Source organism: Prionailurus bengalensis, chromosome B3, assembly GCF_016509475.1.
Source record: "Prionailurus bengalensis isolate Pbe53 chromosome B3, Fcat_Pben_1.1_paternal_pri, whole genome shotgun sequence".
In the NCBI taxonomy this organism is placed as follows: domain Eukaryota; kingdom Metazoa; phylum Chordata; class Mammalia; order Carnivora; family Felidae; genus Prionailurus; species Prionailurus bengalensis.
Window position 1 is genome coordinate 71,809,086 of NC_057355.1, and position 26,155 is coordinate 71,835,240.

A 26,155-nucleotide genomic window follows, 5' to 3' on the forward strand; every position below is an offset into this window, starting at 1 on the left:
GATTCTTAGCTCTAGAGGAACAAACGTTTTGATCAAGATGTCTATATTCACCAACCTCAACTTCCTTGCCTCCTACTCACTGTTCAACCAACTAAATGGGATCCTGTGGCCCCATTCCTCCAAAGCTATGCTATTGGTTAACCAATGGAATCCTTGTTACTACAAGAACAGACACATCTTGGCCCTTATCTTACTTCAGCTCTCAAGCAGAATATGACCCTGTTGCTTACTCTGTCATTAAAACTCTCCTTTCCTCTGGCTGCCTTGGTGCTACTGTCCTGGTTGTCTTCTTACATCTCTGATCTCCTCCTTATGAAGATCCTTTCTCTGCCATCCCCTGAATGGTGAAGCTCCTTAGAATTCTATTCTAATCCTTCTATATATTTTCCGAGGGTAGTCTCACCTACTCTGGCTCCATATAACATTTTCATGCTGGCAACTCATAAATTCATTCCTTGATCTAGATCTCATCTGAGTTTCATATCCATTTATCCATTTGCCTGCTGGACATCTCTATTTGGATGACTCAAAGGTACCCAAAACTCCAGACCCCAAATGTATCACCTTTCTCCCACTCATCCCCATATCCAATCCCTCTCCTTTTCCCCCCCTCTGCTTACAGGGGTATGGAGTGAAATAGACTTGAGTTTGAATCCTGATGGAACCCTGAATCTACTTGGGCTAGTTACTTAAACTCTCCGTGCCTCAGTCTCCTCATCTACAAAAACTGAGCTAAATGCCTACCTCACAGAGTTATTATGGCAATAAATAAAAAATATTAAGCATTTAGAGCAGTGCCTGGTAATTAGTAAGTGTTCAATAAATGGAAGCTTTTATTATTTGTTATTATCATCATCCAGTAAGCTACTAAATCCTATTGATTCTACTCCCTCAGTGTCTGTCAAATCTATCTAATTCTCTCCATTCTACCCACCACCTTTGCTGAAACCCTCCTAGCTACATGGCACACAATATGTAGATCTGTCTAAAGGAGCTCCTCAGTACATACCCCAGCCATTATTTACTACGTCACCTTGTTTATTTTACCATGAATAAAAAGTGATTTTGTTTGCTTACATGTCTACTTGTACACTGTTTCTCCTTACTAAAATAAAACTCCCTGAGGGTCAAGGAGCTCCTCTTTCTTGTTCACATCTGCATAGCCAGCATCGTACACATAACCTGGCTTCTGATGCTCTCCCAGCCTCATCTCTTACTGCTACTCACATCTAAGCTGCAACCATACAAACTCTTTTAAGCTTATGAATTGCCCAGGTATCTCTTGACCTTGGATCTTTACACAGGCAGACGCCTAAAACACTCTTCCTTGTGCCAAGACCACTCCCTTCCCCAGCCCCTCCTTTACCAGTCCAAATTCTACTTTCCTGTCACTCTGCAGGCCTCAATCTAATAGTTCGTCTAAGGAACCTTTGCTGACAGCCAGCGCCGTCTGATGTCGATAGCTCTATGTTCTCACAACAGCAAACTTTCTCTATCATAGACACATCCTTATATTGTAATTGCCTGTTTGTCTTCCCCCCTACTAGACTATAAGTTCCTGAGGACAGAGACCCCTTTAGCCTTGTTCACCATTGTTTCTACAATGCCTAGTCAGTGAGATTCAGAGGCTTTTGAGAATCTAGTGAAAGCTATGTAGATTTTTCACAGAAAAACATGAGTATATTCTATTTTGCACTTAACTGTCAGGGAGCCCATTCATGGATCTCCTAGAATCCCCATTAACAGCAATTTTAAAACCTCTGCCTGAGAAAATGCTTGAATTTATACCATTACGCGTGTATTTGCTTACTTATTTGGACAAGTGCTTATCTCCTATTTACATTTAAGTACTTTAGGAATAAGTATGCTGTTAAGTCTATCACTTAGATCTTAATATACAAGAGCTTAGGGACAGGAATGCAGAATACTTCCAAGACTTGAAGGGATTGTCAAACCAGAACTAGAAAAGACAGTGATATCTCACCAGATACCAGTGTGAGCAAATCACATCAAGAATGTCGGCCTCTGTGCCCTGTACACTTCCGTCATGTCTTTGCATTATATAAGCCCCTAGGGAAAGGAGTGGGGGAATCTCGGAACTGACTCAAGATTGAAAACAAACAAACAAAAAACTTACAATAAAAAGTAAGTTAAAAGAAAAATAGAGTTAAATATTTTTTGCACCCTGGAGTTTGTGACGGGAATTCAGCTGGACTACCAATGAAAAGTAAAATCCCATCTCTAGCTCCGTTCTCCAGAGATCACCACGGCTAACAGTTTGCACGGTTTCAGACACTTTTCTATGCATATACAAATACATGTTTCTCCATCCCCCCCACCCGCCCCTTTTCTTCTTCCTGTCCACAAACAGGAGCATTTTCCACACTTAGTGTGTCTTGGAGACCTTGCCATGTTAACACATGAATACCCACTTTTAAGTTGGCTGCCAGTCTCTCCTGTTCCAGCACACCTCCTTATTAGAGGCAGTGCTCGCACCACCTACGGTTCACTAGCGGCAGCTACTCTCCCTTCCGAGGAGCACTCGGGGCGGAGGGGTGAAGACTCATCTCACCTGGTCTCTTCCCCGGGCCTTCCATCCCCTGCCCCTCCCTCGTCCTCACGGTCCCTGCCGGCTCTCCCACTTCCTTTTCACACCCACAACCCCTCCCCGAGTTCCGGGAGGGCGCGGCGGGCAGACTACCCCCGCGTCGGCGCAGGCCCTCCGCGCTCCCGGGCGCTTCGTTAAGTGGCGGCGCTGGGCCCTTCCCGCCGGCTTCCGGCGGCCGAGCCCAGCCCGGGGTCCCAGGGCCCGGGCCGGCTTCTACCTGCGCCTGGACCGCCCCCGGAGCCAGTGGGGCCGGAGACCCTGGCTGTCGGACGCGGGGCCTCTCGGTTCTCGGCGGCCGGAAGCGGGAGCTGGGCTCTTGGCTCCACAGCTGGGAGGAGTGGAAGCCGGAGGAGGAGCTGGCGGGGAGCGGGGAGGGAAAGCGTCCGGGCGGGGTGTGGCCGCCCTGGCGCAGGCCTGCGAGCCCAGCGCCGCTGGGAAGTGAGGTGCCCGTAGGGGATCTGAACACGTGAAGGACCCTGCAGCCTTCTCTGGGACCCGAGTTTACCAACCCCACCCCCACCCCCATTTCCTGGTTCATTTTCTCCTGACCAAATCCCAGTTTCGCTAAATTTCCTCTCCTTTCTCCTGTTACATCTTCAAACTCCGTTTCCTGGGAAGGATTTTGGCATGTTCTCTGCCTATCCGGACTCCTTTTCTCTTGGTATCAAAGAGAGTTGGACTCAATTCATCGTAAAGTTACTTGGTGAAAATGGAAATAAAAGGTGAGGGAAAGTCTAAAGGCAATGAATGACCTGTAACCAGATGTAGATATGGAATAATTAAGGCAGAGTGAACTGAGAGCGTGCCAATGTCCATCTGAGAGAGATCCGTGGATTACAAAGAATCTATTTGGAACCATCCTGAAAGGCTAAGCAGAACTCTTCCCAGAAGGTGGGGCCAGGGGGAGGAAAGAGACAGTGACCTCTAGGATGCTAATTATAGGGCCATTTCATAAAGAGCAGAGCCAAACAGATAATAACAGAAGAAATATGTTTACATTGGGTAAAACAGATTATCTGTCTTCTGGAAGATATCCCCTTCTTTAGGGAGGTACCCTTCATTCTCAGATAAACACCTGAGCTTCAGCTCAGATTTGGGTGCCCCCAAATCCTATCTTCTCAATTTATTGAGCCAGATTCGTTTCTTTCCTTAGATGCTTCCCTTACTACCTACCCTAGCAGTCCCAACACTCCCTTCTTATAACAAATGTTTCTATGCCCCCTTTATAACTCTGAACTACAATTTATAAATAATGTATTATACCTACATAAACAATTTTAAAATTTATAAAATGTCTAAAGAGATATAAAAGGGTAAAAGGAAGATGATTTTTTATATAACACTATGTGTTTATGTATGTAAATGTTTGGGAGGGCCCTGCTTGGCTCAGTCCGTTAGGCATCTGACTCTTGATTTTGGCTCAGGTCATAATCTCGTGGTTCATGAGACAGAGCCCTGTGGCAGGCTCTGCACTGTCAGCAAGGAGCCTACTTGGGATTCTCTCTCCCTCTTTCTCTGTCCCACCCCTGCTCATGTGCACACATTCTCTCTCTTTCTCTCTCTTTTTCTCTCTCAATAAATAAATAAACTTAAAAAACATGTTTGGGCACAATATTCAAGAAGACACAATATAGTCCTCAGATGCATGCAGCTCTATATAGAATCACCTTGAATGTAACAGCCACAACTCTAGCATGATATGGGGATGTTATGATGGTGATTCAAATACCATGAATAAAGGTGCTGATGTGGCATGATTTTCCAAAATGAGAAATAATCTCTGGCAAATTTTTGAACAAAACAAGGCGTGATCATCCCATGATATTTATAGCAGTGGCACTCCCGGAAAGTTCAGGATATATTAAACCAAATATGAAATGCCTGTATTTATATTTAAAATAAATTCAGGTCCTAATTTCAATGGCTTTTCAACTACACAAATGACTGGCAAGTCATTCAAAGTTGTCAGTGACGCAGGCATGTTCCTCATTATGTGGGAGGGCCCTGCACAGTTGCTGAATGTCTACCAATCTTGGCTAGATGTTAATCCTACTCATTAAATATCTATGGATAACTCTAATGATTATGAGAGCAAAAAAAGCTTCCATGAATTCCTGAACCCACCCCCTAGGCACGTTACTGCCCATTGGAGGTCTGCCTATAGGGGAAGGGGAGGAGTTTGGTGAAAGAACACAGATCTAGGGAACCCCCGAGAAAGAGGCTCTGCAAGGAGACAGGAGTGGTGGCGTATCTAGAAGATGGAAGGAAGAAGAGTCTACCCAAGACTTCCTTCTGAAGGCCTAAATCTACAAGACCTCTTCCCCTTGGAATAAGGGAGGTACTGTAGGTAATTGTCCCAACCTCAAGGTGTCCTCCTCTGTAGCTCTCTGTAGGAAATGTCTGCCTGCCCTACCGGTGAAAGAACAGCACATGCAAGCCCTTCCAACTTAGTCCAATGAGCACTGAAGCCTCAGATCTGAGGACACTAGGGATGCAGGAAGAATAGCAACTGGGGACTACCACTTCCTAATTTACTACAAAGATCTAGAGTTTACTTTCTGATTAGTTGCAGCAGCAAAGGAATTCAAGGCCAGCAAAGCCTAAACACTGGAACCACTGGAGATCTTTTAAAAATTCCCAATCCCAGGCTACACCCTAGACTAATTAAATCACAGTCTCCAGAGTAGGACCCGGGTATCAGTAGTTTTTGAAGCTCCCTCAATGATACTACTGTGCAGACAAGTTTGGGAACCTCTGCCCCAGGGTCTTGCTAATTTAACAGTGGGCTGTGGACCACCAGCAGCAGCACCTTGTTAGAAATGCAAACTCTTGGGGGCGCCTGGGTGGCGCAGTCGGTTAAGCGTCCGACTTCAGCCAGGTCACGATCTCGCGGTCCGTGAGTTCGAGCCCCGCGTCAGGCTCTGGGCTGATGGCTCGGAGCCTGGAGCCTGTTTCCGATTCTGTGTCTCCCTCTCTCTCTGCCCCTCCCCCGTTCATGCTCTGTCTCTCTCTGTCCCAAAAAAAAAAAAAAAAAAAAAGAAATGCAAACTCTTGGCCTACATCCCTGATCTGTGAATCACAAACTATAATTTAACAAGATTCCCAGATTATTCCCACTCACACTGAACTTTGAGAAGCACTAATCTTAACAAGAGGAGTGCACCCTTAACAGCATTTCCAAATGCTGGGGACCAAGCCTAGCGACTGGTGTTTTAACAGGTTCTTTGGGCAATTTTGATATATGCTGAAGTTTAATAACCCCTGATTAAAACTAGGATTGTTGCTTACCATCCTCCATTACCCACCCCCCACCTTGAAAATTTCTGATTCAGTAGATCTGGGATAGGACCCCAGAATTTGTATTTCTAACAAGTATTGCTCAGGTAATATTGATTCTGATCCCTGATCCCAGGACCACATTTTGGAAACCACTGGTCTAGAGTGATTCCCCAAAGAGATAGTCACTACCTACCCCAGTGAAGCTTAATAAGGAATGCCCTTTGCCACATCTGAATTTCATATATATATATTTCATATATATTGGGCCCAATTTGATTCCATCTCAGAGAGCCACTGACTGATCCCTAAAGGATATTTCAGCTGGACTTCGAGGGAGCCAGATAAACTCTCTCTGCGTTGCAACAGAGCAAATCTCTCAACTGGCAAAAAGTTTACAAAGTCCAAGTTTAGCTTTTCTTTCAGATGGACAATGCTAAAGGCATCTTGCCAATATTTGTTCTTTTGAGTTCTGCTTTTCTAAATTAGCCACCCTCTTGAGGAGAAGCAACCTTTCTTCAGATTACTATCATTGATTAAAGCAGGGAGTGTTGCCAAACAAATAACTATACCAGAGCTGAGGAGGCATTGTGTTCTCCACTGTGTTAACTCTCATAGACTGATCTTATTTGCCTCATTTCCTAGTTCTTAGAGGATACCACTCCATTTTTCCTTTATATCCAGCCTACACCACTAATTGCTCATCAGTGGCACTGAGCTACATGTCTAAGTGATGAGTGTGGTGTCCAGGCTGATTCCTTTCTGGGGTAAAGGAGCACTATCCTCTCAGCCCTCAGAAGTCCCTTTATTTTTTTTAATGTTTATTTATTTTTGAGAGAGAGAGAGATGGGGGGTGGGGAGGGGCAGAGAGAGAGGAGGACAGAGGATCTGAAGCAGGCTCTGTGCTGACAGCAGTGAGTGGGGCTCAGATTCACAAACCATGGGATCACAACCTGAGCAGAAGTCTGACACTCAACTGACTGAGCCACCCAGGCACTCCTAGAAGCCCCTCTATTTAGGGCCTTACCACCTCTGAATATTGCTCATCTCTTCTCGTCAGTTTTATTGCACATTTCTTGTCCTCCCTCGTTTTGATTCAACAAACACCTGTTCACTAATATAACATAATAAAGTGTCAACTACACTTCAATTAAAAATATTGTTTAACCTGTTAAGCATCTATCAAGTGCAAATGATAGCATGTAAATTGTATAAAACATGAGTTCTTCTCAAGGCTTCTTGGTCTCATGAAGGAGATAGATACATGCAGAAATCACAAAAATACCAGGCAGATTATGAGAAATGCTATATTCCACTAAGAAACAAACTATAGGGTTATGTGGGGAAGGGACTTTGAGCAATTACCTGGAGGGATAGGACTTTGAACTGGGAAGGGCAGGCCTCCGATAAGAATGTAAAGGCCAGCCTGAGTAGCTCAGTCTGTTAAGTGCACAACTCTTGCTTTGGCTCAGGTCATGATCCACCGAGCCCCTGGTGGAGCCCCAGTCACACTCAGTGTGGAGCCTACTTGGGATTGTATCTCTCCCTCTCTTTCTCTGCCCCTCCCCCACATGCGTGCATGTGCACTTTCTCTCTCTCTCTCTCTCTCTCAAAATAAATAAACAAACCTTTAAAAAAAAGACTGTAAAGGCCACTGGTTTCAGTGGATTTTTCCTCATTTTAAATAATTGCCTTTAGGGGCGCCTGGGTGGCGCAGTCGGTTAAGCGTCCGACTTCAGCCAGGTCACGATCTCGCGGTCTGTGAGTTCGAGCCCCGCGTCAGGCTCTGGGCTGATGGCTCAGAGCCTGGAGCCTGTTTCCGATTCTGTGTCTCCCTCTCTCTCTGCCCCTCCCCCGTTCATGCTCTGTCTCTCTCTGTCCCAAAAATAAATAAAACGTTGAAAAAAAAAAAATAAATAAATAAATAATTGCCTTTAGATTTACAGCTTGTGTTTCTGTTCAGTCTAACCACTGCCAACTTTAAAATATCGCACAAGTTGTGATGTATGTGATATACTACTACAGTAGTACTTGGCATCCCAAAGGAGCCCTTCTGGGCCATCTGAAAGCCACAGAAGCCAATCAGTAGTTTACAAGAACTTCAGGGCCTTCTTCCTTCTGACTCCTCTGACTCAAAACAACCTTGCGACTGGTCTCCAGCCTGTTGACATTTGCCAACACCTCTCTTCATCCTCCTTCAATGAGCATTTCCCACTGTGAGCCCTCCTTCCCTGCCTAGTCTCCTTTACCAGGTATGGCAGATTAAAGTAGACCACATATGTTTTGCTTCTCCTGCCACTGAGAAATGGAGTCTGATTTTTCTCTTCTTGATTCTGGGCTGACCTGGTGACTTGCTTGACCGAGATACATGGCAGAAGTGTCAGTCTGTGACTTCCGAGGCCAGGTCAAAGGAACTTCACGCCTTCTACCCAGGACTCTTGGAATACTACCTCTGGGGGCTGCCACATAAGTTCAACCACCCTTAGACTGCCACATGGAAGAGCCACATACAGGTGCTTCAGTTAACAATCTCGGCTGAACCTAGTTTTCCAGACCTCATCACCAAACATGTGAACCAAGCTGGCTTGGGCACTCCAGACTAGTCCACTTGCAGTGAATACAACCAAGTAACTTCTATCAATGAAAATAGGACAGAAGAATCATCTAGCTAAACCCTGTCCAAATTTAAGTGAAACCAATGACACATAAAGTCATGAGAAATATAGTACAATAGTTTTTGTTTTAAGTCACTAAAAGTTTTGGGTAGTTTGTTATGTATCATTACATCATTGGAACACTAGACCTGCAACATTTAAGGCTAGTTTACATCAGATTACATTGTAGTGAACTCACTGTCCTAAAATCTTGTTGTTGTTTTTTTTTTAAGTTTATTCACTTTGAAAGAGACAGAGAGCACAGGCAGGGGGTGGGCAGAACGAGAGGGAGAGAGAGAGAATCCCAAGCAGGCTCCTCAAGATCAGTGTGCAGAGCCCAACGTGGGGCTCGAACTCACAAAACCATGAGATCATGACCTGTGCCGAAATCAAGAGTCGGATCCTCAACTCACTGACCCACCCAGGAGTCCCTCCTTAAATCTTCTAAATCACTTAATTCCCCATACATTGGTTTGTGCAATAGTTCCTTGTAATAGAATTGCTTATCATGGAGGTAGGTTAGCTAAAGTAGATGCCAATCCATGTGGCAAGCAGATCTGCCTGGACAAGGAGCCTCGTGTTTACAGAATAGGTTACACTCCCTCATCATTCATTCAACAAATATTTATTTATTGATATCAAATTAATCAACATTCAAACCAACCTCTGGGATGTATGCAGTGAAGTCATGTTTTTCTAATAGCTGTACGGCCCACAGTTAGAGTCAACAAGTACAAGGAGACACTGGATCTATCAGATCCAGCACTCCTTCCTACCCTTGATCTAGTCTTTGTAGTGAGGGAAGTGGCCCTGTTTCTCAGCTTACAGAGAGGTATTGGGAAGAGGTCTTGACAGAAGACAATGAATAGATTTAATATATTGTTCCCATATATTCTTCTGCCTTTTGCATAAAAATTTAGTATCAATTTCCATACCCTCTTGGGATACTGGTTTTTAAAGAGTATGAGCACTAAGTGATCCCTGTTGTCTAAAACCTAACAAACAGGTAACTTTGGCACCTGCTCCTTGCATATTAGCAAAACACGTGTTTAAACAGACTATGCAAGTAGTCAGAGGCCATTTGGGATAGCCACATTCTAGGTATGTACCACAATAAAAAACTTACCAAAATTCACTTCAGAAGTTACCAGGGCCAGGTACTCTACCACTTAGCATCATATCCCTTAGCACTACCTCTTGTAAGGACCTGGAAAGAGGAGTCCATGCTGTGGATTAGTGATCCTGGAGGCTGTAAACCGGGCTTGGACAATCTTACCTCTTGCTTGCTAGCCACATTTTAACAGTTGGAGAAAAACAGCTCTTAACACTTTCCTAACTCTCACTTGACAGTCCAAAGGGTTCAAATGACTTGCCCAGGTTGAAATAGCTGGTCAGAGAAGGAGCTAGGACTAGAACACCAGTCCCTTGATTCACAGTCCAGCCCATGGCCACAGTAGCACCTGCTTCCTTTGACATGTCTTTAGCATTATTGTTCACAGAAGACCACTGCTAAAATGAACCATTGCCCTGAAGGCCTTTTACATGAACACATTAAAAGAGTATATCAGGGGACAACTGGGTAGCTCAGTCAGGTAAACATCCGACTCTTGATTTCAGCTCAGGTCATGATGTCATGATCGTACCATCAAGCCCCATGTGGGGCTCTGCATTGAGCAGAGCCTGCTTAGGATTTTCTCTCTCACTCTCTCTCTGCCCCTCCCCTGCTCACTCTCACACTCTCCCTCTCTCTTCCAAAATAAATAAATAAATAAGTGTTTTTTGTGTGTGTGTGTTTTTTTAAAGACTATGTCAGCAGTCCATAAGTCTTGGAAAATGGGACCTGCCTGAGAAGTACAGACTCATATCAAGAAAGTAATCATATTGGGGGTGCCTGGGCGCTCAGTCTGTTAAGCGTCTGACTTCGGCTCAGGTCATGATCTCAAGATTCATGAGTTCGAGCCCCAAGCCAGGCTCTGTGCTACAGCTCACAGCCTGGAGCCTGCTTCAGATTCTGTGTCTCCCTCTCTCTCTGACCCTCTCCTGCTCATGTTCTGTTTCTCTCTCTCTCTCGCTCTCTCTCAAAAATAAATAAACATTAAAATTTTTATTAAAATATTTTTTAAAAGTAATCATATTAAAAATATGATCAGGACACCTGATCTCATATAGGACTTGAATGCTGTTACTGGGTGGGCAGGGCATTTCAAAGTAAACTTTGTATGTTAAAATAGTGGACTTGGGGGCATCTTTTAATGGCTTATAGGAACAATGACACAAAACATGGGAATTAGGATGGTCCCAGGAGGACTGGAATACTTGGCCACCATGTTAGAGTAATCTAAGATGGGTGGAAATGGTATAAAATTGTATAAATTTGCACTCTGGAGTCCAACAGATCTGTTTTTAAATTCTGCTTTGCTATTGATGGGCTGTGTGACCTAGGCCACAGAAAAAAATAAGGTAAATAATCTCATAAACCCTGAATGGCATAAGAGACTGGCCCTTGAGTCTGCATAAGAGCAGATGATGCTGATCAGGTAACGGGGCCAGTCAGAGTCCTCTATTTGAAAAGTTTCACCCAGTATATTGTACTCATAACAATCCCTGACTCAACACATCTTAATAAATTAAACAAACTATTAGAAGAGCCCTTTGCTCTAGCTGAGCTTTGAAATTCATAGCTAGTATGTGTTATAGTAGTTGGATGTCAGATTCCTCAAGATTACGTCTCTAAGCTTCCAATACCATGTATACCCTTTAATTTCTCCCATTTATAGAGTCCAATGATGAGTTTCATGAATAAATCCTGCCCCTCCGTGGAGATGGATCTACATCAGAGAGATGGCACAATAAAGAAAGAAGGCTCGGGGCGCCTGGGTGGCGCAGTCGGTTAAGCGTCCGACTTCAGCCAGGTCACCATCTCGCGGTCTGTGAGTTCGAGCCCCTCGTCGGGCTCTGGGCTGATGGCTCAGAGCCTGGAGCCTGTTTCCGATTCTGTGTCTCCCTCTCTCTCTGCCCCTCCCCCGTTCATGCTCTGTCTCTCTCTGTCCCCCCCCAAAAAAAAAAAGAAAAAAAAGAAAGCAGGCTCGAAATCCTTCTACTTGAGTTTAAATACACGCTCTACACTTACAAACTGTGTAATCTTGGGTAAAAAAATTTTTACCCACTGCTCTAAGCTTTAGTTGCCTTATCTGTAAAATGGGGGATAACAGCATCCACTTTTGATGGGTTGCATTGACATTTAAATGAGATCATGTATATAAAGCATTTAGCACACCACCTGGTACAGAGCGAGCATTTAAACAATGTTAGCTATAACCTCCAACAAGTGGTTTTTACTTTGTTATGAGAGAGTTGGCTTTCATCAATGACAGTTTGCTTGAAAAGTATGTACTGGGGATTAAACTGCCTATCTGATGATTAGTCAAGCTGGTATATAGTTAGAAGAACCTTAACCCCCAAAATGCTTTTGCCTTAGCTAGAGTCCCAATGAACCCACATCCTTATCTTGGGAGCAATGTTAGACCAGAGTAGCTGGGGATAAACTTTGTAACCCTTTGTGTGGCACTCATGGTCTCAGAGGCCTATCTTGTTTGACATCATCTAGCTCACTGATCTAAAAGGATGTGGCCTGGGAATGCAAGCTGTTGCAGCCACTCTGGAAAACAGTATGGAGGTTCCTCAAAAAACTAAAAATAGAACTACCCTACAACCCAGCAATTGCACTACTAGGCATGTATCCAAGGGATACAGGTGTGCTGTTTCGAAGGGACACATGCACCCCCATGTTCATAGCAGCACTATCAACAATAGCCAAAGTATGGAAAGAGCCCAAATGTCCATCGATGGATGAATGGCTAAAGAAGATGTGGTATATATATATATATATATATATATATATATATATAATGGAGTATTACTCGGCAATCAAAAAGAATGAAATCTTGCCATTTGCAAGTACATGGATGGAACTGGAGGGTATTACGCTAAGTGAAATTAGGCAGAGAAAGACAAATATCATGACTTCACTCATATGAGGACTTTAAGAGACAAAACAGATGAACGTAAGGGAAGAGAAACAAAAATAATATAAAAACCAGGAGGGGGACAAAACAGAAGAGACTCATAAATATGAAGAACAAACTGAGGGCTACTAGAGGGGTTGTGGGAGGGGGGGATGGGCTAAATGGGTAAGGGGCACTAAAGAATCTCTTCCTGAAATCATTGTTGCACTATATGCTGGATGTAAATTAAAAAAAAAAAAAGTAAAAAAAATTAAAAAATAAAAATGCAACAAATTTTCGTATATTGAAAAAATAAAATAAAATAAAAAAATAAAAGGATGTGGCCTTGGAACTATCAAGGCACACTTAAGGACTACCAGAACATACTTTTCTAAATGTGCCTAGAGTTCCTTAAGACTGTCCCAGGCTCTGGGGCTCACAACTATAACAGCACTCTGATGTTTATAGTACAGATAGTCTTCCTATTTTATGGATTAAGATACTGGCATTCAAAGTGATTAAGGGATTTACAATTACCAAAACAGTAATTGAATTGGGGCTCGAACCCAAGTTACTGATTCTAATTCAATATGCTTTCAAGCTGTACCTTTTTTCCATCATTCTAATCACTAATACAGATGATTATATCTTGAATCATCAACTATAACAATAATACCATGAACATCTATCTCTGAGGAAAAAAAGACTATAATCTCATGGCTAATGACATATACTATATCCCTGCATATATGTATTTTTTTGTATTGCTAGGACCTGTGATAAATTCACACTTTTCCACCTATAGCCCCTTGATCCCAAGGGTTAGCCAGGATTTGGAATATAAATAGCCTGTGGCCCTGAAAGAGTGTTAGGACTTTCCTGACTATAGACCTAAACCATGATGCTCGTTCAAGCCAGCCACTTGATTCTTAGGTAAAGATATGTCACCTGGAAACTGCTCTCACAAAAGACTTTCCTCTTCATTATCCAGGCTGTGCCACATTCCTTGGCTCTTTGCACTTTACAAAGAAGGGTTTGAATTACATGATTTCTAAAATCTCTTCATTCCATGATTCTATTAAATAATCTTTCTGTGCAGTATTTCACTCTTCTGGTTGGACACTGTTGCTTCTATAGCCCAGACCATCTGGGTAAATAAGGATACATGGTTTTGTAGCTAGTAGGATCTTTCACCCTCCCCCCCCCCACTTTTTTTTTCATTGTTAACCCTTTGCTGCCTTCAACTTTCCAGGTGTCCAAAGCATCATACATGTTGTGTATTTGACAGAGAAAATATTGGGACAAGAAACCAGTTACGTTTCTATTTCAGCAGTTCAAAATCACATATGAGTCAAGTGAAGAAGAAAAAGGGGAAAACAAGCCTAAATGACTTCAAAGCTTTGTGTCTAGGAAAAAGGGAAAATGAGAGTGTCAACGAAGCCTGATGAGTCTGAAGTCATGATAGTGGTACATCCAAGTAGAGGTGAGGAATGCTGAAAAAAACAATAGTCTAGAACCCAGGTGAGTTATTACAACTTTAGATGGAGGTGAGCTGTCTGAAGAGGAACATAAAACAAGGTAAGAGAAGAACATGGGCAATCTATAATGAAGCACAGGAGACAAAGGACTCAGGTAGTCCAATGCATTTACTGGTACATCAGCCCACATGCTCAATCCTATTCAGTTCCTGAGTCACTCTTGAAAAGATGTGAGCAATAGTAGAAATCCCTCCCTCACTCACAAAGGAGGTTGAAAGAGCGTAGAGGGAACTAGTAGGGGGAATATCTAAAACACCTTGCCTCTGGGGCGCCTGGGTGGCTCAGCTGGTTGAGCGTCAGATTTCGGATCAGGTTGGTTGTGATCTTGCAGTTTGTAGGTTCGAGCCCCGCGTTGGGCTCTGTGCTGAGAAGCTCAGAGCCTGGAGCCTGCTTCAGATTCTGCATCTCTCTCTCTGTCCCTTCCCCGCTCGTGCTCTGTCTCTCAAAAATAAAGAAACGTTAAAAATTTTAATAAAAAAAAAAAAAAAACACCTTGCCTATCATCTGATGTACCAAAGGTAAGAATCCTGGGCCTCTATACACTCACCAAACTGTAGCCTAATCCCTGGATTGCCATGATTGCCCACTCTGCGTGAATGTTTTCCAGCCTAATTCCTGTTTCTCCTTCCTCTTCTGTTCTGGGGTTGCAATACTACCTTGAATCTCAGACACTTGGCTAGGGCCCCAACCTGTTACTTGCCCTATATCAGTCCTCTCTCACTGAAGAGTGGACTGTTGACTGGTGTCCTGCTACAAATCAGGGGCCTCCTTCTGTCTTCTCACTCTATCCCTACTTTAAAAACTAAATAATGAGGGGCACCTGAGTGGCTCAGTCGGTTGAGCATCTGGCTTTAGCTCAGGTCATGATCTCACGTCCATGGGTTTGAGCCCTGCATCGGGCTCTGTGCTGACAGCTCAGAGTCTGGAGGCTGCTTTGGATTCTGCATCTCTCTCTCTCTCTCTCTCTCTCTTTCTCTGTCCCTCCTCTGCTCATGCTCTGTCTCTGTCTCTCAAAATTTTTTTTAAAAAGTTAAAAAATAAACCCTAAAAACTAAATAAGGAGAGCTAGAGACTTTTATAACTAACTACCCCCATCTGTATACTTTTGGACCCTCAAGCTGTCACCTCCACCTGGAATGGAGCCATTCCTTTGGACAATATTATTTGGTTTTTTTGATACCTGTTTGGATTGGTGAAATAAGAGAAGGCCCAGGAGAGTGTGCTCTCTGGAGCCAGGGGAGGAGAAATTTTTTAGGGTAAGAGTCAGTTTTCAAGCCAGTTGATACCTGCAGAAAGATGAAGGAGAATGAGGATGGCCTTAGATTATTTGGTGAGAAGTAGGTCATGGTGACGACGAGGCAGGGTAGTTTCAGTACTGTGGTGGAGATAGGAACCAAATTACAGGGGATTTTTAAGAACTTTTTATATTAGAGAAACTCAGACGAGAATCATTCATCAATGATGAAACCTTTATTTAAGGCTGTTTTTGCTTCCAAACCACAAAGAACATGTTCATAGAAGTTAATCTTAAAGACTGCATATTCATAGTGTCTCAGTACCTTCAATTTCCTTCTTTCCTGGTTCTTCGATTTTTCTTCCCTTTTCTCAAATACATCCTATATATCCCTCCTCATTTTCATCTATGCTCCGAAACAGAGATATAGGGGAAAAAAGAACTCAATAATGAAATCTCAAAAAAATAAACAAAGCATGTAAACACCTCTAGGCCAGGATGAAGAAATGTAGAAAGGAGTCTCCTTTATCTCACCCTTAGGAATATGAGAATCTTAACAAACAATGGTAATAGAAAACTGACCTATACAAAGAACTGGCCCTTCTTTGCCCTGAGCTGCTCAGGGGTCAGAAATGGAAATACCAGGCAGGAAAGACTTAGAGGAGTTGTGGAGGGAGGGAATATACAATTAAGCGAAAGCTATTGTCTTCAGAAAAGCTCCAGAGTAAAAGATGGGCTGGTAACAGCAGCAGAATTCTCTAAAGAATCCTCTGGAATACTGACTTCCCCTTTGCTATAGAGACACAGGGCACGACAAGACACAGGGCACGACATGACTTCTTTTCTCTGACTGGAGTGCCTTCCTCCTGCTCTGACTAGTGAGTTTCCAAGTAGTCTTCAAAATCCAACCCCAACTATACCCATTTGATGATGCCTTCCTTAACAGGAGCCTTCCCTGGGCAGAGTTCACTCCTCTAGTGTCTGGGCTGTCATACCTCTAAGTGCCTGGTGTGAGAGCGACGAGGTAAGTGTCCATACCCCTAAGTCCACTACAAAACCTGCATTAGTTTACAAGTCTACCTGCTGGTCAGGACCTCTCTGATCTTTGTATCCTTAGAGCCTCATTTAGTGCTGGCACCTAGTAGGTGATTGATCACTGTGTGGGAGAAGGGAGAAAAGAAAGAAGGGGGGAAAGAAAAGGAAGGAAGAGCAGGGTGGAAGAAGGAAGAGAGGAAGCGTCTGATTTAACTTCGCCTGGCCAAAAAAAAAAGGGGGGGGGGAATGGATTTTTAAAACTCTAGAGAAAAGGGAAAGAAAGGGGGAAAACCACTTTTCTGAGTCTTCTCTGCCTCTCACTTTTCTCTCTGCCACTTCCTCTCACAACTTAGCAGCTCACACCATAGCTGTCCTATTGTCATTCCTGATCCTTGACTACACCCCAAAGGGAAGGAAAGAAGCCAGTCAGGCTTCTGGCTTCTTCCACCCCACCCCTCAAACCTCATGCCATCCCTTCCCCACTCCAGGTGCCTGGCTCCTTCACCTCCGCCCTCCTCATCTTCCCCACACACAGCATTCGCGCCTCATCAGCTGGCACCCTGTGCAGCGCCAGGTCCAGGCAAGGACTTCCGCCTCAGAATGAAAACCCAGAGGCTCTTAGGGGCTGCAGGCTGAGGCAATGCTGGACTGAGCCTGCAAGTTACCTGAGAAAGAATATAGTTCATGGTTGGCCTTTCCACAATTTTCATCTTGATCCATGGGTCAGAATCATCATTTTTCTGACTCTCCTCTCTTGGCCCCTACACATTGGCTACTGGAGCGTCTTGACTGTCTTTCCAGCCAAATGCACTTTCCCCACCAAGAATGGTGTCAGGGTCCCTAAACCTTGTGGAGTTGTTCTGGGCCTCCTCTCCTTCCCTTCTCCAACAGCGTTTTCCAGGAATTCTGGAGCCACCTTTTCCTCAATGAAGACCATATATACAAAAGCGGTTTGTGAGTTGTAAAACACTGTGCTGGAATAAGATGCTATCATGAATCAAGCCTTCTCTTTCTCCCCCCATAATCTCTGTCCTTCTCTCATGACGTTTCTCATCCCTTCCTCCCTCCATGCACTACCGCTCCCCACTCACCCAGCAGGTTTGGTTTGGTGCCGTGAGGGAACCAAAGCTATGTGCTGCACAGTGGGCAGGGTCAGGATGCAGGCAGGCATCTCAGCCCGAGGCCTTGGCAGAGTTCCCAGGCAGAGCCATCGGCCCAGGCCAGGAGAATAAGCATGGATAAGGTGGGAGAGGGCGTAAGTACGGTGGCTGTAGCCCCCCAGCACCAGAAGCTCTCCCTGCAGCGCAGCCCCTGCGGCCCCCACATGGGGGGAGGGCAAGGGTGCCAGGTGAGTCCAGCTATCAGTCCTTGGTTCATAGGCCTCGAAGCTCAGCAGGTCCCCAGTCTCACCTAGCCCACCCGCGACATACAACCGTCCACCCAGAGCGGCCATGACGTGGCCAGCCCGAGGTACCCCCATAGCGCTCAGAAGCACCCCTGGCTTCTCAAGTTTGGGGTCATAGTGCAGCAATGAGGCCAGGTATTGGCCAGCCCCGCTGCAGCCACCGCTCACGTACAATCGGCCCTCCAGAACCGCAGCTGCGTGGGCAAAGCGTGGTGCTGGAAGAGCAGGTGCCGGCCTAAGGGAGAACAGGGCACACGATCAGGCAAAAATCCTCTTCAACTCTCCTCCTCCGAGTCCTCTAGGCTTTCCCTGATGTCTAGAAACAGCCCCTTCCCTGCTCACCTCCAGACATTCAGCTCGGGGTGATAGGTCTCCACAGAGTTGAGGGCGACGCCACCGTTTCGGCCGCCCAGGGCATAAAGTAGTCCGTCCAGCGCCACCAGGGGAAAAAAGCTCCGAGCCTGGCACAAAGGCGCCATCTCCTCCCAGTCCTCTTGACTGGGGCCCCACCTGGACACAGCGGGACCAAAGAAGAGTGACCCCGGGCCCCCGTGGCTGGCTGGGCCAACAATTCCCCCTCAGCTGCCCACCTCGGGGCCTGCTATTCCGTGGGGCCCCTACCTGAGAGTCGAAGCCAGGGTGTTGGAGTGGCTGTAGAAATCCTGTCCCCCACACACGTAGAGCTCACTTCCTGCGAGGCTCGCAGCCCCGTGCCGGAAGCGCCCCGGGTCAGGCAGGGCAGGCAGCCGCCCCCACTCCACGGTTCGCACCAGTCCCGTGCCGCAGCAGAAGGCGCGCGCCCACCACACTCCTCGCGACGGCTGTCTTATGGCCATGTCTGCTCTGAGCCCGTCCCCGCCAATCACTACCAGTGCCTGGTCAGGCTCCCTGCGCCGCTCTTGACCTGGAACGGCAGCCTCTACCAGGAGCTGATGCAGCAAGTCCGCGGTCAGGGGTGGAGGCAGCCCCGCGGCCCGCACCCTCCGCAGCTCTCTGGTGGACATGCGGCCGAAGCGAACACATCGAAGCAGGGCCTTGGCCTCTGACTCCTGGGTCTCAGGGTTGGCAGCTAACCAACGCCACGCAGCCATGAAGGCCTCGAACTCCTCTTGAACGTGTAGTTCGTCGCTATCCAGGAGCTCAGCCAGGCAGGCAGCCGGTAGAGAAGGGAAAGTGGGGCACAAAGCCACAGCAGGCAGGTGGGTGAGGAGGTAGTGACGGGCTTTGCTCCAGAGCCTCTCTAAGCCCGGGGCCTCCGCTATGGGGAACAGGGCCAGGCAACGTGCGGGGCTGAGGCCCCGAGCCAAGGCTCTCTGGCACAGAGCAAGGCAGGAAGAGCTCTGGTACTGGAGAGCAGCCTGGGCAGCTCTCAGCAGTCCTGGCCACCTTGCCCGCACAACCCCGGAGTAGGCGAAGGAGACGAGGAGTCGCAGGTCCTGGGCAGAGATAGTGTGCAGAGACACCTCTGTGCCCTGGGATTCCCTCATCCCGCTCAGGAGCATGGCACCAAAGAACTCGCTGCCACAGGCCAGGGCTGCTCGGTGCACTGCAAGGAGAAGCAGAGGGGAATCCAGAGTGTTGCTGATTGCCAGGCACCCTGCTGACTTCACGTCCCCGACTTTGGGCCAACCACCCAAGGCCACAGGCTAAACCATGGTGTGCATCAGAATACTGTGCGGTGCTTGTTAAACTGTGGGTTTCAGGGACCCACCCCCAGAGATTCTGATTCAGTAGGTCTGGATGGAGACCCTAGGAATTTGTATTTCAACATTTTCAAGCACCCTGCATGATTCTCATGTTAGTGGCCTGAAGACACTGTGATAAACATTGCTTTAGTTTTTTGATCCAGGTCAATTAGAAAAAGAGTCTTGATTGATCAAGTTGAGTAGATGCTATAGACAGCTTTTGCTAAAAGGGGGCACAAAATAAACTGCAAAGACCAATGGTGCAAATTACATAGGTCTCTATCATGCACACACAAAAAAGTTCTTTCCTTTACAATTGTAAGAGCCACTGACATCAGCCAGGATTTTACTTAGAAAGTGGTACCACACGGGGTGTTTGGGTGGCTCAGTCAGTTAAGCGCCCCACTTTGGCTCAGGTCATGATCTCACAGTTCATGGGTTCGAGCCCTGCATCAGGCTCTGTGCTGACAGCTCAGAGCTTGAAGTCTGCTTCAGATTCTGGGTCTCCCTCTCTCTCTGGCTCTCCCCTACTCATGCTCTGTCTCTGTCTCTCAAAAATAAATAAATGTTAAAAATTTTGCCTAAAAAAAATGGTACCACACTTACGAATCTCTGTGACCTAACCTAATCTAACTGCCGTCTCCCACTTAAGATTTCCCATGTGCATCTTTTCGCTGCACACCCCATCTTCATCTCAGTACATTTCAGGTAATCGTGACATTTTAAGCTGGAAACCTTCAAAATCATCCAGTTCGATTGCTCCTTTTAACAGAAGGAAACTGAAAGAGAGGAAGTGATTTATTTTCTATTCCATGTAATGGCTGCCCGAGCAGATCTTCACCCCCCAACGCCACTGATGTCAGGCTGCAGTGAGCATACTTGTGTATCGGTACCCTTCTTACCTGCATGGCCCTCACACCACTGAAACTATTCTGTTACCGGATGCTATTAAATATAAATGTAAATAAATTCTTTCTAATGTAATGCAATTTGAGATACTTGGCATCAGGTATGGAGTATTCTGACTAAACTGTTGAACCTAAATCTAATTGAACCCTTAGATCTAAATTCAAATTTATAGGAAATTGAGAAGCTAAAGGAACAAGCTAAACAAAACCATAATGGAAAACACACACACATCTAGAAAATGGAGCATTCTATAAGATAACTAATCTTATTTCTTCAGTAAGTCAAGTCATAAAAAAGGAGAGGACTGTACAAGAGTAAAGGAAGCTTAAAAGACATGTATCTGAGTATAGCATAGTCCTTGATTGACTCCTGGGTTGGATAAGCCAGCTCTACAAGACATTTTTTGGACAAGTGGGAAAATTTCAACTTGGACGAAGTGATACTAAGGAATTATTGTTAATTTTGTTAGACATGAGTACGGTATTGTGGTTATATGTCCTCTTTTAAAGAGACATGTACCCAAGTATTTGTAAGGGAAATGTCACAGATTTACTTTAAACTTCAGTGATAAGCAAAATAAAGAGATGAGACAAATATCATAAAATGTTAATTGTTAAGTCTGAGATATGGGTGTTTGAGTGTTCATGTTAATACTTTCTTGGGGTGCCTGGGTGGCTCAGTCAGTGAAGCATCCGACTCTTGACTTCAGCTCAGGTCATGATCTCACAGTTTGTGGGTTTGAGCCTTGCGTTGCAGAGTCTGCTTGGGATTTTCTCTCTCTCACCCTTTCTCTCTCTCTCTCTCTCTGCTACTCCTCTGCTTGTGTTCTCTCTCGCTCTCTCAAAATAAATAAACTTAAAAAATATTTTCTTAATTTGCTATGTGTTTGAAATGCTTCATAATAAAATAGGGAGAAAATGCTGCCAGAAGTCCTCTTAGGCAGGTACCAGGGCCAAACACCCAGTGAAGCTATGAACATGAGGCTGCTTTGACCGACCGTGGCACGTTTGCCTGTCTCAAAGGACATGTGATGTTAATGTGGCTTTCCATTGTCTTTTTTTAAAAAATCTTAAATGTTTATTTATTTTTGAGAGAGAGAGAGAGAGAGAGAGAGAGAGAGAGAGCAGGGGAGGGGCAGAGAAAGAGGGAGACAGAGTATCTGAAGCAGGTTTTGTGTTGAGAGCAGAAAGCCCAATGTAGGGCTTGAACTGACAAACCATGAGATCATGACCTGAGCTGAAGTCAGATGCTTAACCCCCTGAGTCATCCAGGTGCTCCTCCATTTTAAGCAGCAGGTAGTGCCTACATGCTTCCCAAATAGTAACTAACAGTGACAGTTTTCAGATACATATTGCCTGAGAAAACCTGCATTCCTTGAAGCAGGTAAGCCATTTCATTTTCCATGTAATCAACCAACCTATAGCTCAGAGTCACTGTGAAAGGGTCACAACTATTTACATTCTCCCTCCTCCTCATCATTATTCCCTAGAATTTTAAGTGACAGGTTTCTACCATTACGTTGGAATGTTTCTTAGGAAAATGAAAGCAAGGATAGAAGTATGTTTAAATTTGAAACCCTAGTGAGAATTTTATAACTATGAAATTTTATTTTATCTATTTTTAAAATAATTTATTATTGTTTATTTATTTTTGAGACGGACAGAGTGTGAGCAGGGGAGGGGCAGAGAGAGAGGGAGACATAGAATCCGAAGCAGGCTCCAGGCTTGGAGCTGTCAGCACAGAGCTTGATGTGGGGCTCAAACTCACCACGAGATCATGACTTGAGCCAAAGTCGGATGCTTAACCGACTGAGCCACCCAAGTGCCCCATAACTATGAAATTTTAAATCCCCCCTCCATCTACTACTATCAGAAACAATAACAAACACTTTAGAGACCTGCTATGGATTGGATGTTTATGTCTTCCTCCCTCCTTCCTGTGTTGAAGCCCTACTCCCCAGTGTGGTGATATTTGCAGGTGGAGCCTTTGGGAGGTAATTAGGTATGAGAGTAGAACCCTCCTGAATGGAATTACTGCCCTATATAAGAGATATGACTGAGATAATCTCTCCCTCCACCAAGTGAAGAGGATACAGTGAGAAGGTGGCCCTCTGCAAGCCAGGAAGAGAGTCCTAATCATAACCTGACCATACCAGAACCCTGATCTTGGACTTCCAGGCTTCAGAACTGTAAGAAATAAATTTCATCACTGGGTTCTACTCCTGAAACCAATACTACACTGTATGTTAGCTAACTTGAATTTAAATAAATACATTTTTCTAAAAAAGAAATAAATTTCTGTTGTCAAGCCACCCAGTCTATGGTATTTTTGTTAATGCAGTTCAAGTTATGACAGGATGCTTTTTCATCTGGGGGTCCCAGAAACACTGTGGGTTCCAGTCATCCTAATGAGCAGTAGCTATGTGACTTTGGACATGTCTTGAAGTCTGATTTCTTTGTCAATAAAGTATAAAAGCTTAACTAGATACTCTCTAAAGCAATACCTTTTAATTTAACATTTTTATGTGCCTGCATTCCAACTCCATTTGTCAGATCCTGTGTCTTTGGTTTGGTTGCACAGGAGGCAATGCATGGCCTAGTGAAAACAGACTGGGCTAGTGAATACTAGGCTTATATCCTGGTTCTCACCAGTTAACATTTCTGAGTTTAATGTTCTTTCCTTACACCTAGGGATAGTGGCATCCACCTCACTAGTTTTCAGCGAGAATGCAAAGACATGGCATGTGTAAAAATTCCTGGACCCCAGTACCTCACTCAGTACTGATAGAATCTGAATAACATTCAACTTATTCAACCCTCCTTAGCTTTCCTAGTGATGAGCCTAGTTAACTTCAAAGTGCCAGGTCCTGGTAGCTTTAAGATTATAGCAAAACAAAACCAGACCTTGCTCGTTAGCTGTAGAACCCGTATCTACCATGGAGTCAAGGACACTTAGGTGAGAGGACACACTGTGAGTTATTCCACCATATTCATCTGGCTTTCCTGTGTCCTAAATAGAAGATGCCAAGAAGGGCTTTTGGTTAATTCCTGTTTAAGTCAATCACTTTCTACTTGTTCCCCTGGCTCAGACTGTACTCATGACACCAGCCAACTGGCTGGAAATTCTTTGGTACTGGCCACAGGGAAAGCCACAGGTTGAAGGGTCAGCTTAAGTCTGCCTGGTGCTCCTGGGTAAACAACTCAGCTGCTCATGCCTTGCTCTCAGTGGGTCAGGAAAGGCACCAAAGGCCAACCCCAAGGAAATTCTGCCTGCAGCTGTGATCAAAACCACAATGGAAGGGATCAAACCACCTGCAGCTTGCACACACATAAATGAACCTGCAATAATGTAATGCCAAAAGGCCCTCACCCCGCAGCCTGCAGCCGCCTGCCTCCAGCTCCAGGTCACACCCGATGCCCTCTTGGTATAGGAGCTCGATGCTCCGCAGGTTCTCCCTCAGCTCCTCTGCCTGGCTGGGCTGCTTTTCATCTTCCCTGGCGCTTCCAGCCCCTTTGCATCTCCACTGGGCCACGGCCTTCACCCGGGGCGCTCCCAGGGCCTCTGCCACGACCAGCACATCTCCCAGCCGTGCAGGGCCCAGCAACCCCTCATAGGCAAATGTCAGTACGGCCTCCCAGGCCCCGGCGGCCACGTCCAGGCTGAGGGGGGGTTGTGGACCTCTGCCACCCAGCAGCCTGTCACGGAAGAGGCTGCTAATTGCAGCCAAGATTACCCGATGCACCCCGTATACTCGCCCCTCAACTGACACCTCTTCGTCCAACAACAACCTCTGCTCCCGCAGCCGCTGTGCCTCCGCGAAAAACTGGCTGGGATGCTCCTCGCTGCGCAGCTCCTCGGGCTCTGCCGCGTCTTGTTCGTCTTGGTCGTCTTCCTCCTCTTCTTCCTCAAGGGACAAGACTGGAGAGGGAAGGCTCCCTGGGGCCATGGGCCTGGGGACAGGCTCTTCCAAAGGAAAGGGGGGCAAACTGGGATCCTCATCTGGGGAAGGTGGCCAGGAGGGGGTTCTCGGGTCGGGCAAAGGTAGGTCAAGGCGATCCTTCTGGGCGGGAGCAGAGACGCTCCCAGGGTCCGAAGGACGATGTGAGGAGTCCGAGACGCTCATCGTCCAGGTTCGCTGTTTTGCTACAGGTGAACAGAGGGAAGGGGTGGGGGGTTCAGAGCTGGACCCACAGAGGCCGGAGGAACCCCTATCTCCAGCCCGGCGACATGGCAGTCCCTCTCCCTACTTCAAAGCCCACTCCCCACCCCCTTCCCAAGGCTCGAGCAGCTAGGCTATACTGCCCCACACTGGGGTTCACGAAGAGCACCGAAGCGTGCCAGAAGCATGTGTACCGATCCAGTACCCGGGACCATAATGCCACCCGGCCTGCCCCCGTCCCACCCGGATAGTCACCCTCCCTAGACACCAGCGTTCCTCCTGGCTCTCCCTTGAACCTTCTCCGCTTCGCTTTGGACCCTGTGACAGAGGAAACTTGCCCCTCAATCGGGTCAGCGGCCCCACCCGACTAATTATAGCCGGCGCTGACCGGCTAGGGGGCTGGGCTCCGGGAGCCCAGACTCTGACACCCAATCCCCCGGGCTCCGTCCCGAGATGACCTCCTCCCCCCTTCCACCTGTAGGTCACGTCCTTGTGCTGAGCGAGGCAAATTCAGAAGCCAGAGAAGATGTGGGGATCGGGTGGAGTGAGCCAGGCCGGAAAGGCTGCGTTCACAAGACGGGTCTGGGGGAGGGGGGGGGGAGGGAGAAGAGAGTCTGGACTGCGCAGACCCTCAGGAACGTAGGGCCAGAAGAGGGAAGGGTGTGTTTGGAGTCAGTTCTAGGCTTTGACTGTTGGTTTTTCTGTGCACGATAAAGTTGCCGACCCTGGAGCGAACAAAATACCTACATGAAATGCGTACATAACGCAGTTGAGTCCACAGAGGGCGAGCGGGAAGGGGAAGGGATCAGGGCTACGTACCGTAGGTAAACCACCCCCGGCTCGGAATTTCCTCCCTGTCCCCAGGTGGGGTCGGTGGTGAGCTAGAAAGGCCCAACCCTGTGTGTTCAGGAATTCTGGAGGAGTCTAACCCTCACCTAGATCTCTGGGATGAGGACGGATCAGTGGAAAGTGGGGTGACCGAGGCTGCGGGGACCAAAATCCTGGACTGGATGGGCCGGGGCGGGGGTGGGGGGGGGGGCGAGTAAGCACTCTCACTTAGGTAGGACACCAACAGCCACTCCCTCTGCCCAGGATAACACCTCTTTCCTATCCTGAGACACACCCCGCTCCAAATCCGGGCATTTTTGGCTGTATTTCTAGGTATCCTCATGGGGGAAGAAAGGGAATGGGACAGCGATGCCACTTCCCTCCCCTCTCCTGGTAAGGTGGGACAGGCCCAGGGGGCTGCTGGGGGTGGATTCTCTGGCCTATAAAAAGATTGGTCCAGTCTGGATGGATTGGCCCGACAAGCTGACTTAACCGGGGAGCAAACGATTATTCCTTAGGACTCTGTGAGAGGGTGGTGTTCACGTGAGGGAGGGGTGAGACTTGACAGGCTCCTCTTTCCTCTCCCCTCAGGTGGCACGCACTTCCTTATTTCGCGCAGCCTGAGTCCAAAGCTTGGCGTTTCCATCAGGATCATCTTCACTTTCGCCAATGCCTTAGTCATGGCTGTGCACACGGTGGGCTTCACAGAAGTCCTTTCAAACCTGCTCAGGACAATGCCCATCCCCTCCCTTGATATGCCCTTTTCCCAAGTTGGCTCACCACCAGCCTGCACTTTTTGTGACTCCAGCCTGGGCAAGTC

General features: G+C 46.4%; 2 protein-coding genes across 15 annotated transcripts in view; both read right to left on the reverse strand.

Moving 5' to 3' along the window:
- Positions 1–2,958, reverse strand: part of TEP1 (telomerase associated protein 1) — a 45,257-nt gene extending 42,299 nt beyond the window's left edge. For all 13 annotated transcript variants that reach the window (XR_006293041.1, XM_043554177.1, XM_043554174.1 and 10 more), the window contains exon 1: positions 2,826–2,958. The gene's annotated coding sequence lies outside the window, so the exon portion shown is untranslated. The remainder of the gene's footprint in view (positions 1–2,825) is intronic.
- Positions 2,959–16,591: 13,633 nt separating this feature from the next.
- On the reverse strand, positions 16,592–24,933 carry KLHL33 (kelch like family member 33). Of its 2 annotated transcripts, none has more exons than XM_043554189.1 (5): positions 24,776–24,933; positions 23,718–24,491; positions 18,376–19,300; positions 18,097–18,264; positions 16,592–17,989 (listed from the first exon to the last, which is right to left on the reverse strand). In XM_043554189.1, exons 2-5 carry the CDS (start codon positions 24,469–24,471, stop codon positions 17,437–17,439), a joined length of 2,400 nt encoding a protein of 799 aa, XP_043410124.1. In that variant the 5' UTR covers positions 24,472–24,491; positions 24,776–24,933; the 3' UTR covers positions 16,592–17,436. The 2 variants fall into 2 exon arrangements, with proteins under 2 accessions (XP_043410124.1, XP_043410123.1); XM_043554188.1 differs by having other exon boundaries at positions 24,763–24,933.
- Positions 24,934–26,155: the final 1,222 nt, after the last annotated feature.

Coding starts and splice junctions, on each gene's coding strand:
- KLHL33 (XM_043554189.1), bottom strand. CDS start 24,471: ATGAGCGTCTCGGACTCCTCACATCGTCCTTCGGACCCTGGGAGCGTC. Junction 18,265..18,375: donor ACCCTGGCTTCGACTCTCAG/GTAGGGGCCCCA, acceptor CGCTGTGTCCAG/GTGGGGCCCCAGTCAAGAGG. Junction 17,990..18,096: donor CCCGAGCTGAATGTCTGGAG/GTGAGCAGGGAA, acceptor GTTCTCCCTTAG/GCCGGCACCTGCTCTTCCAG.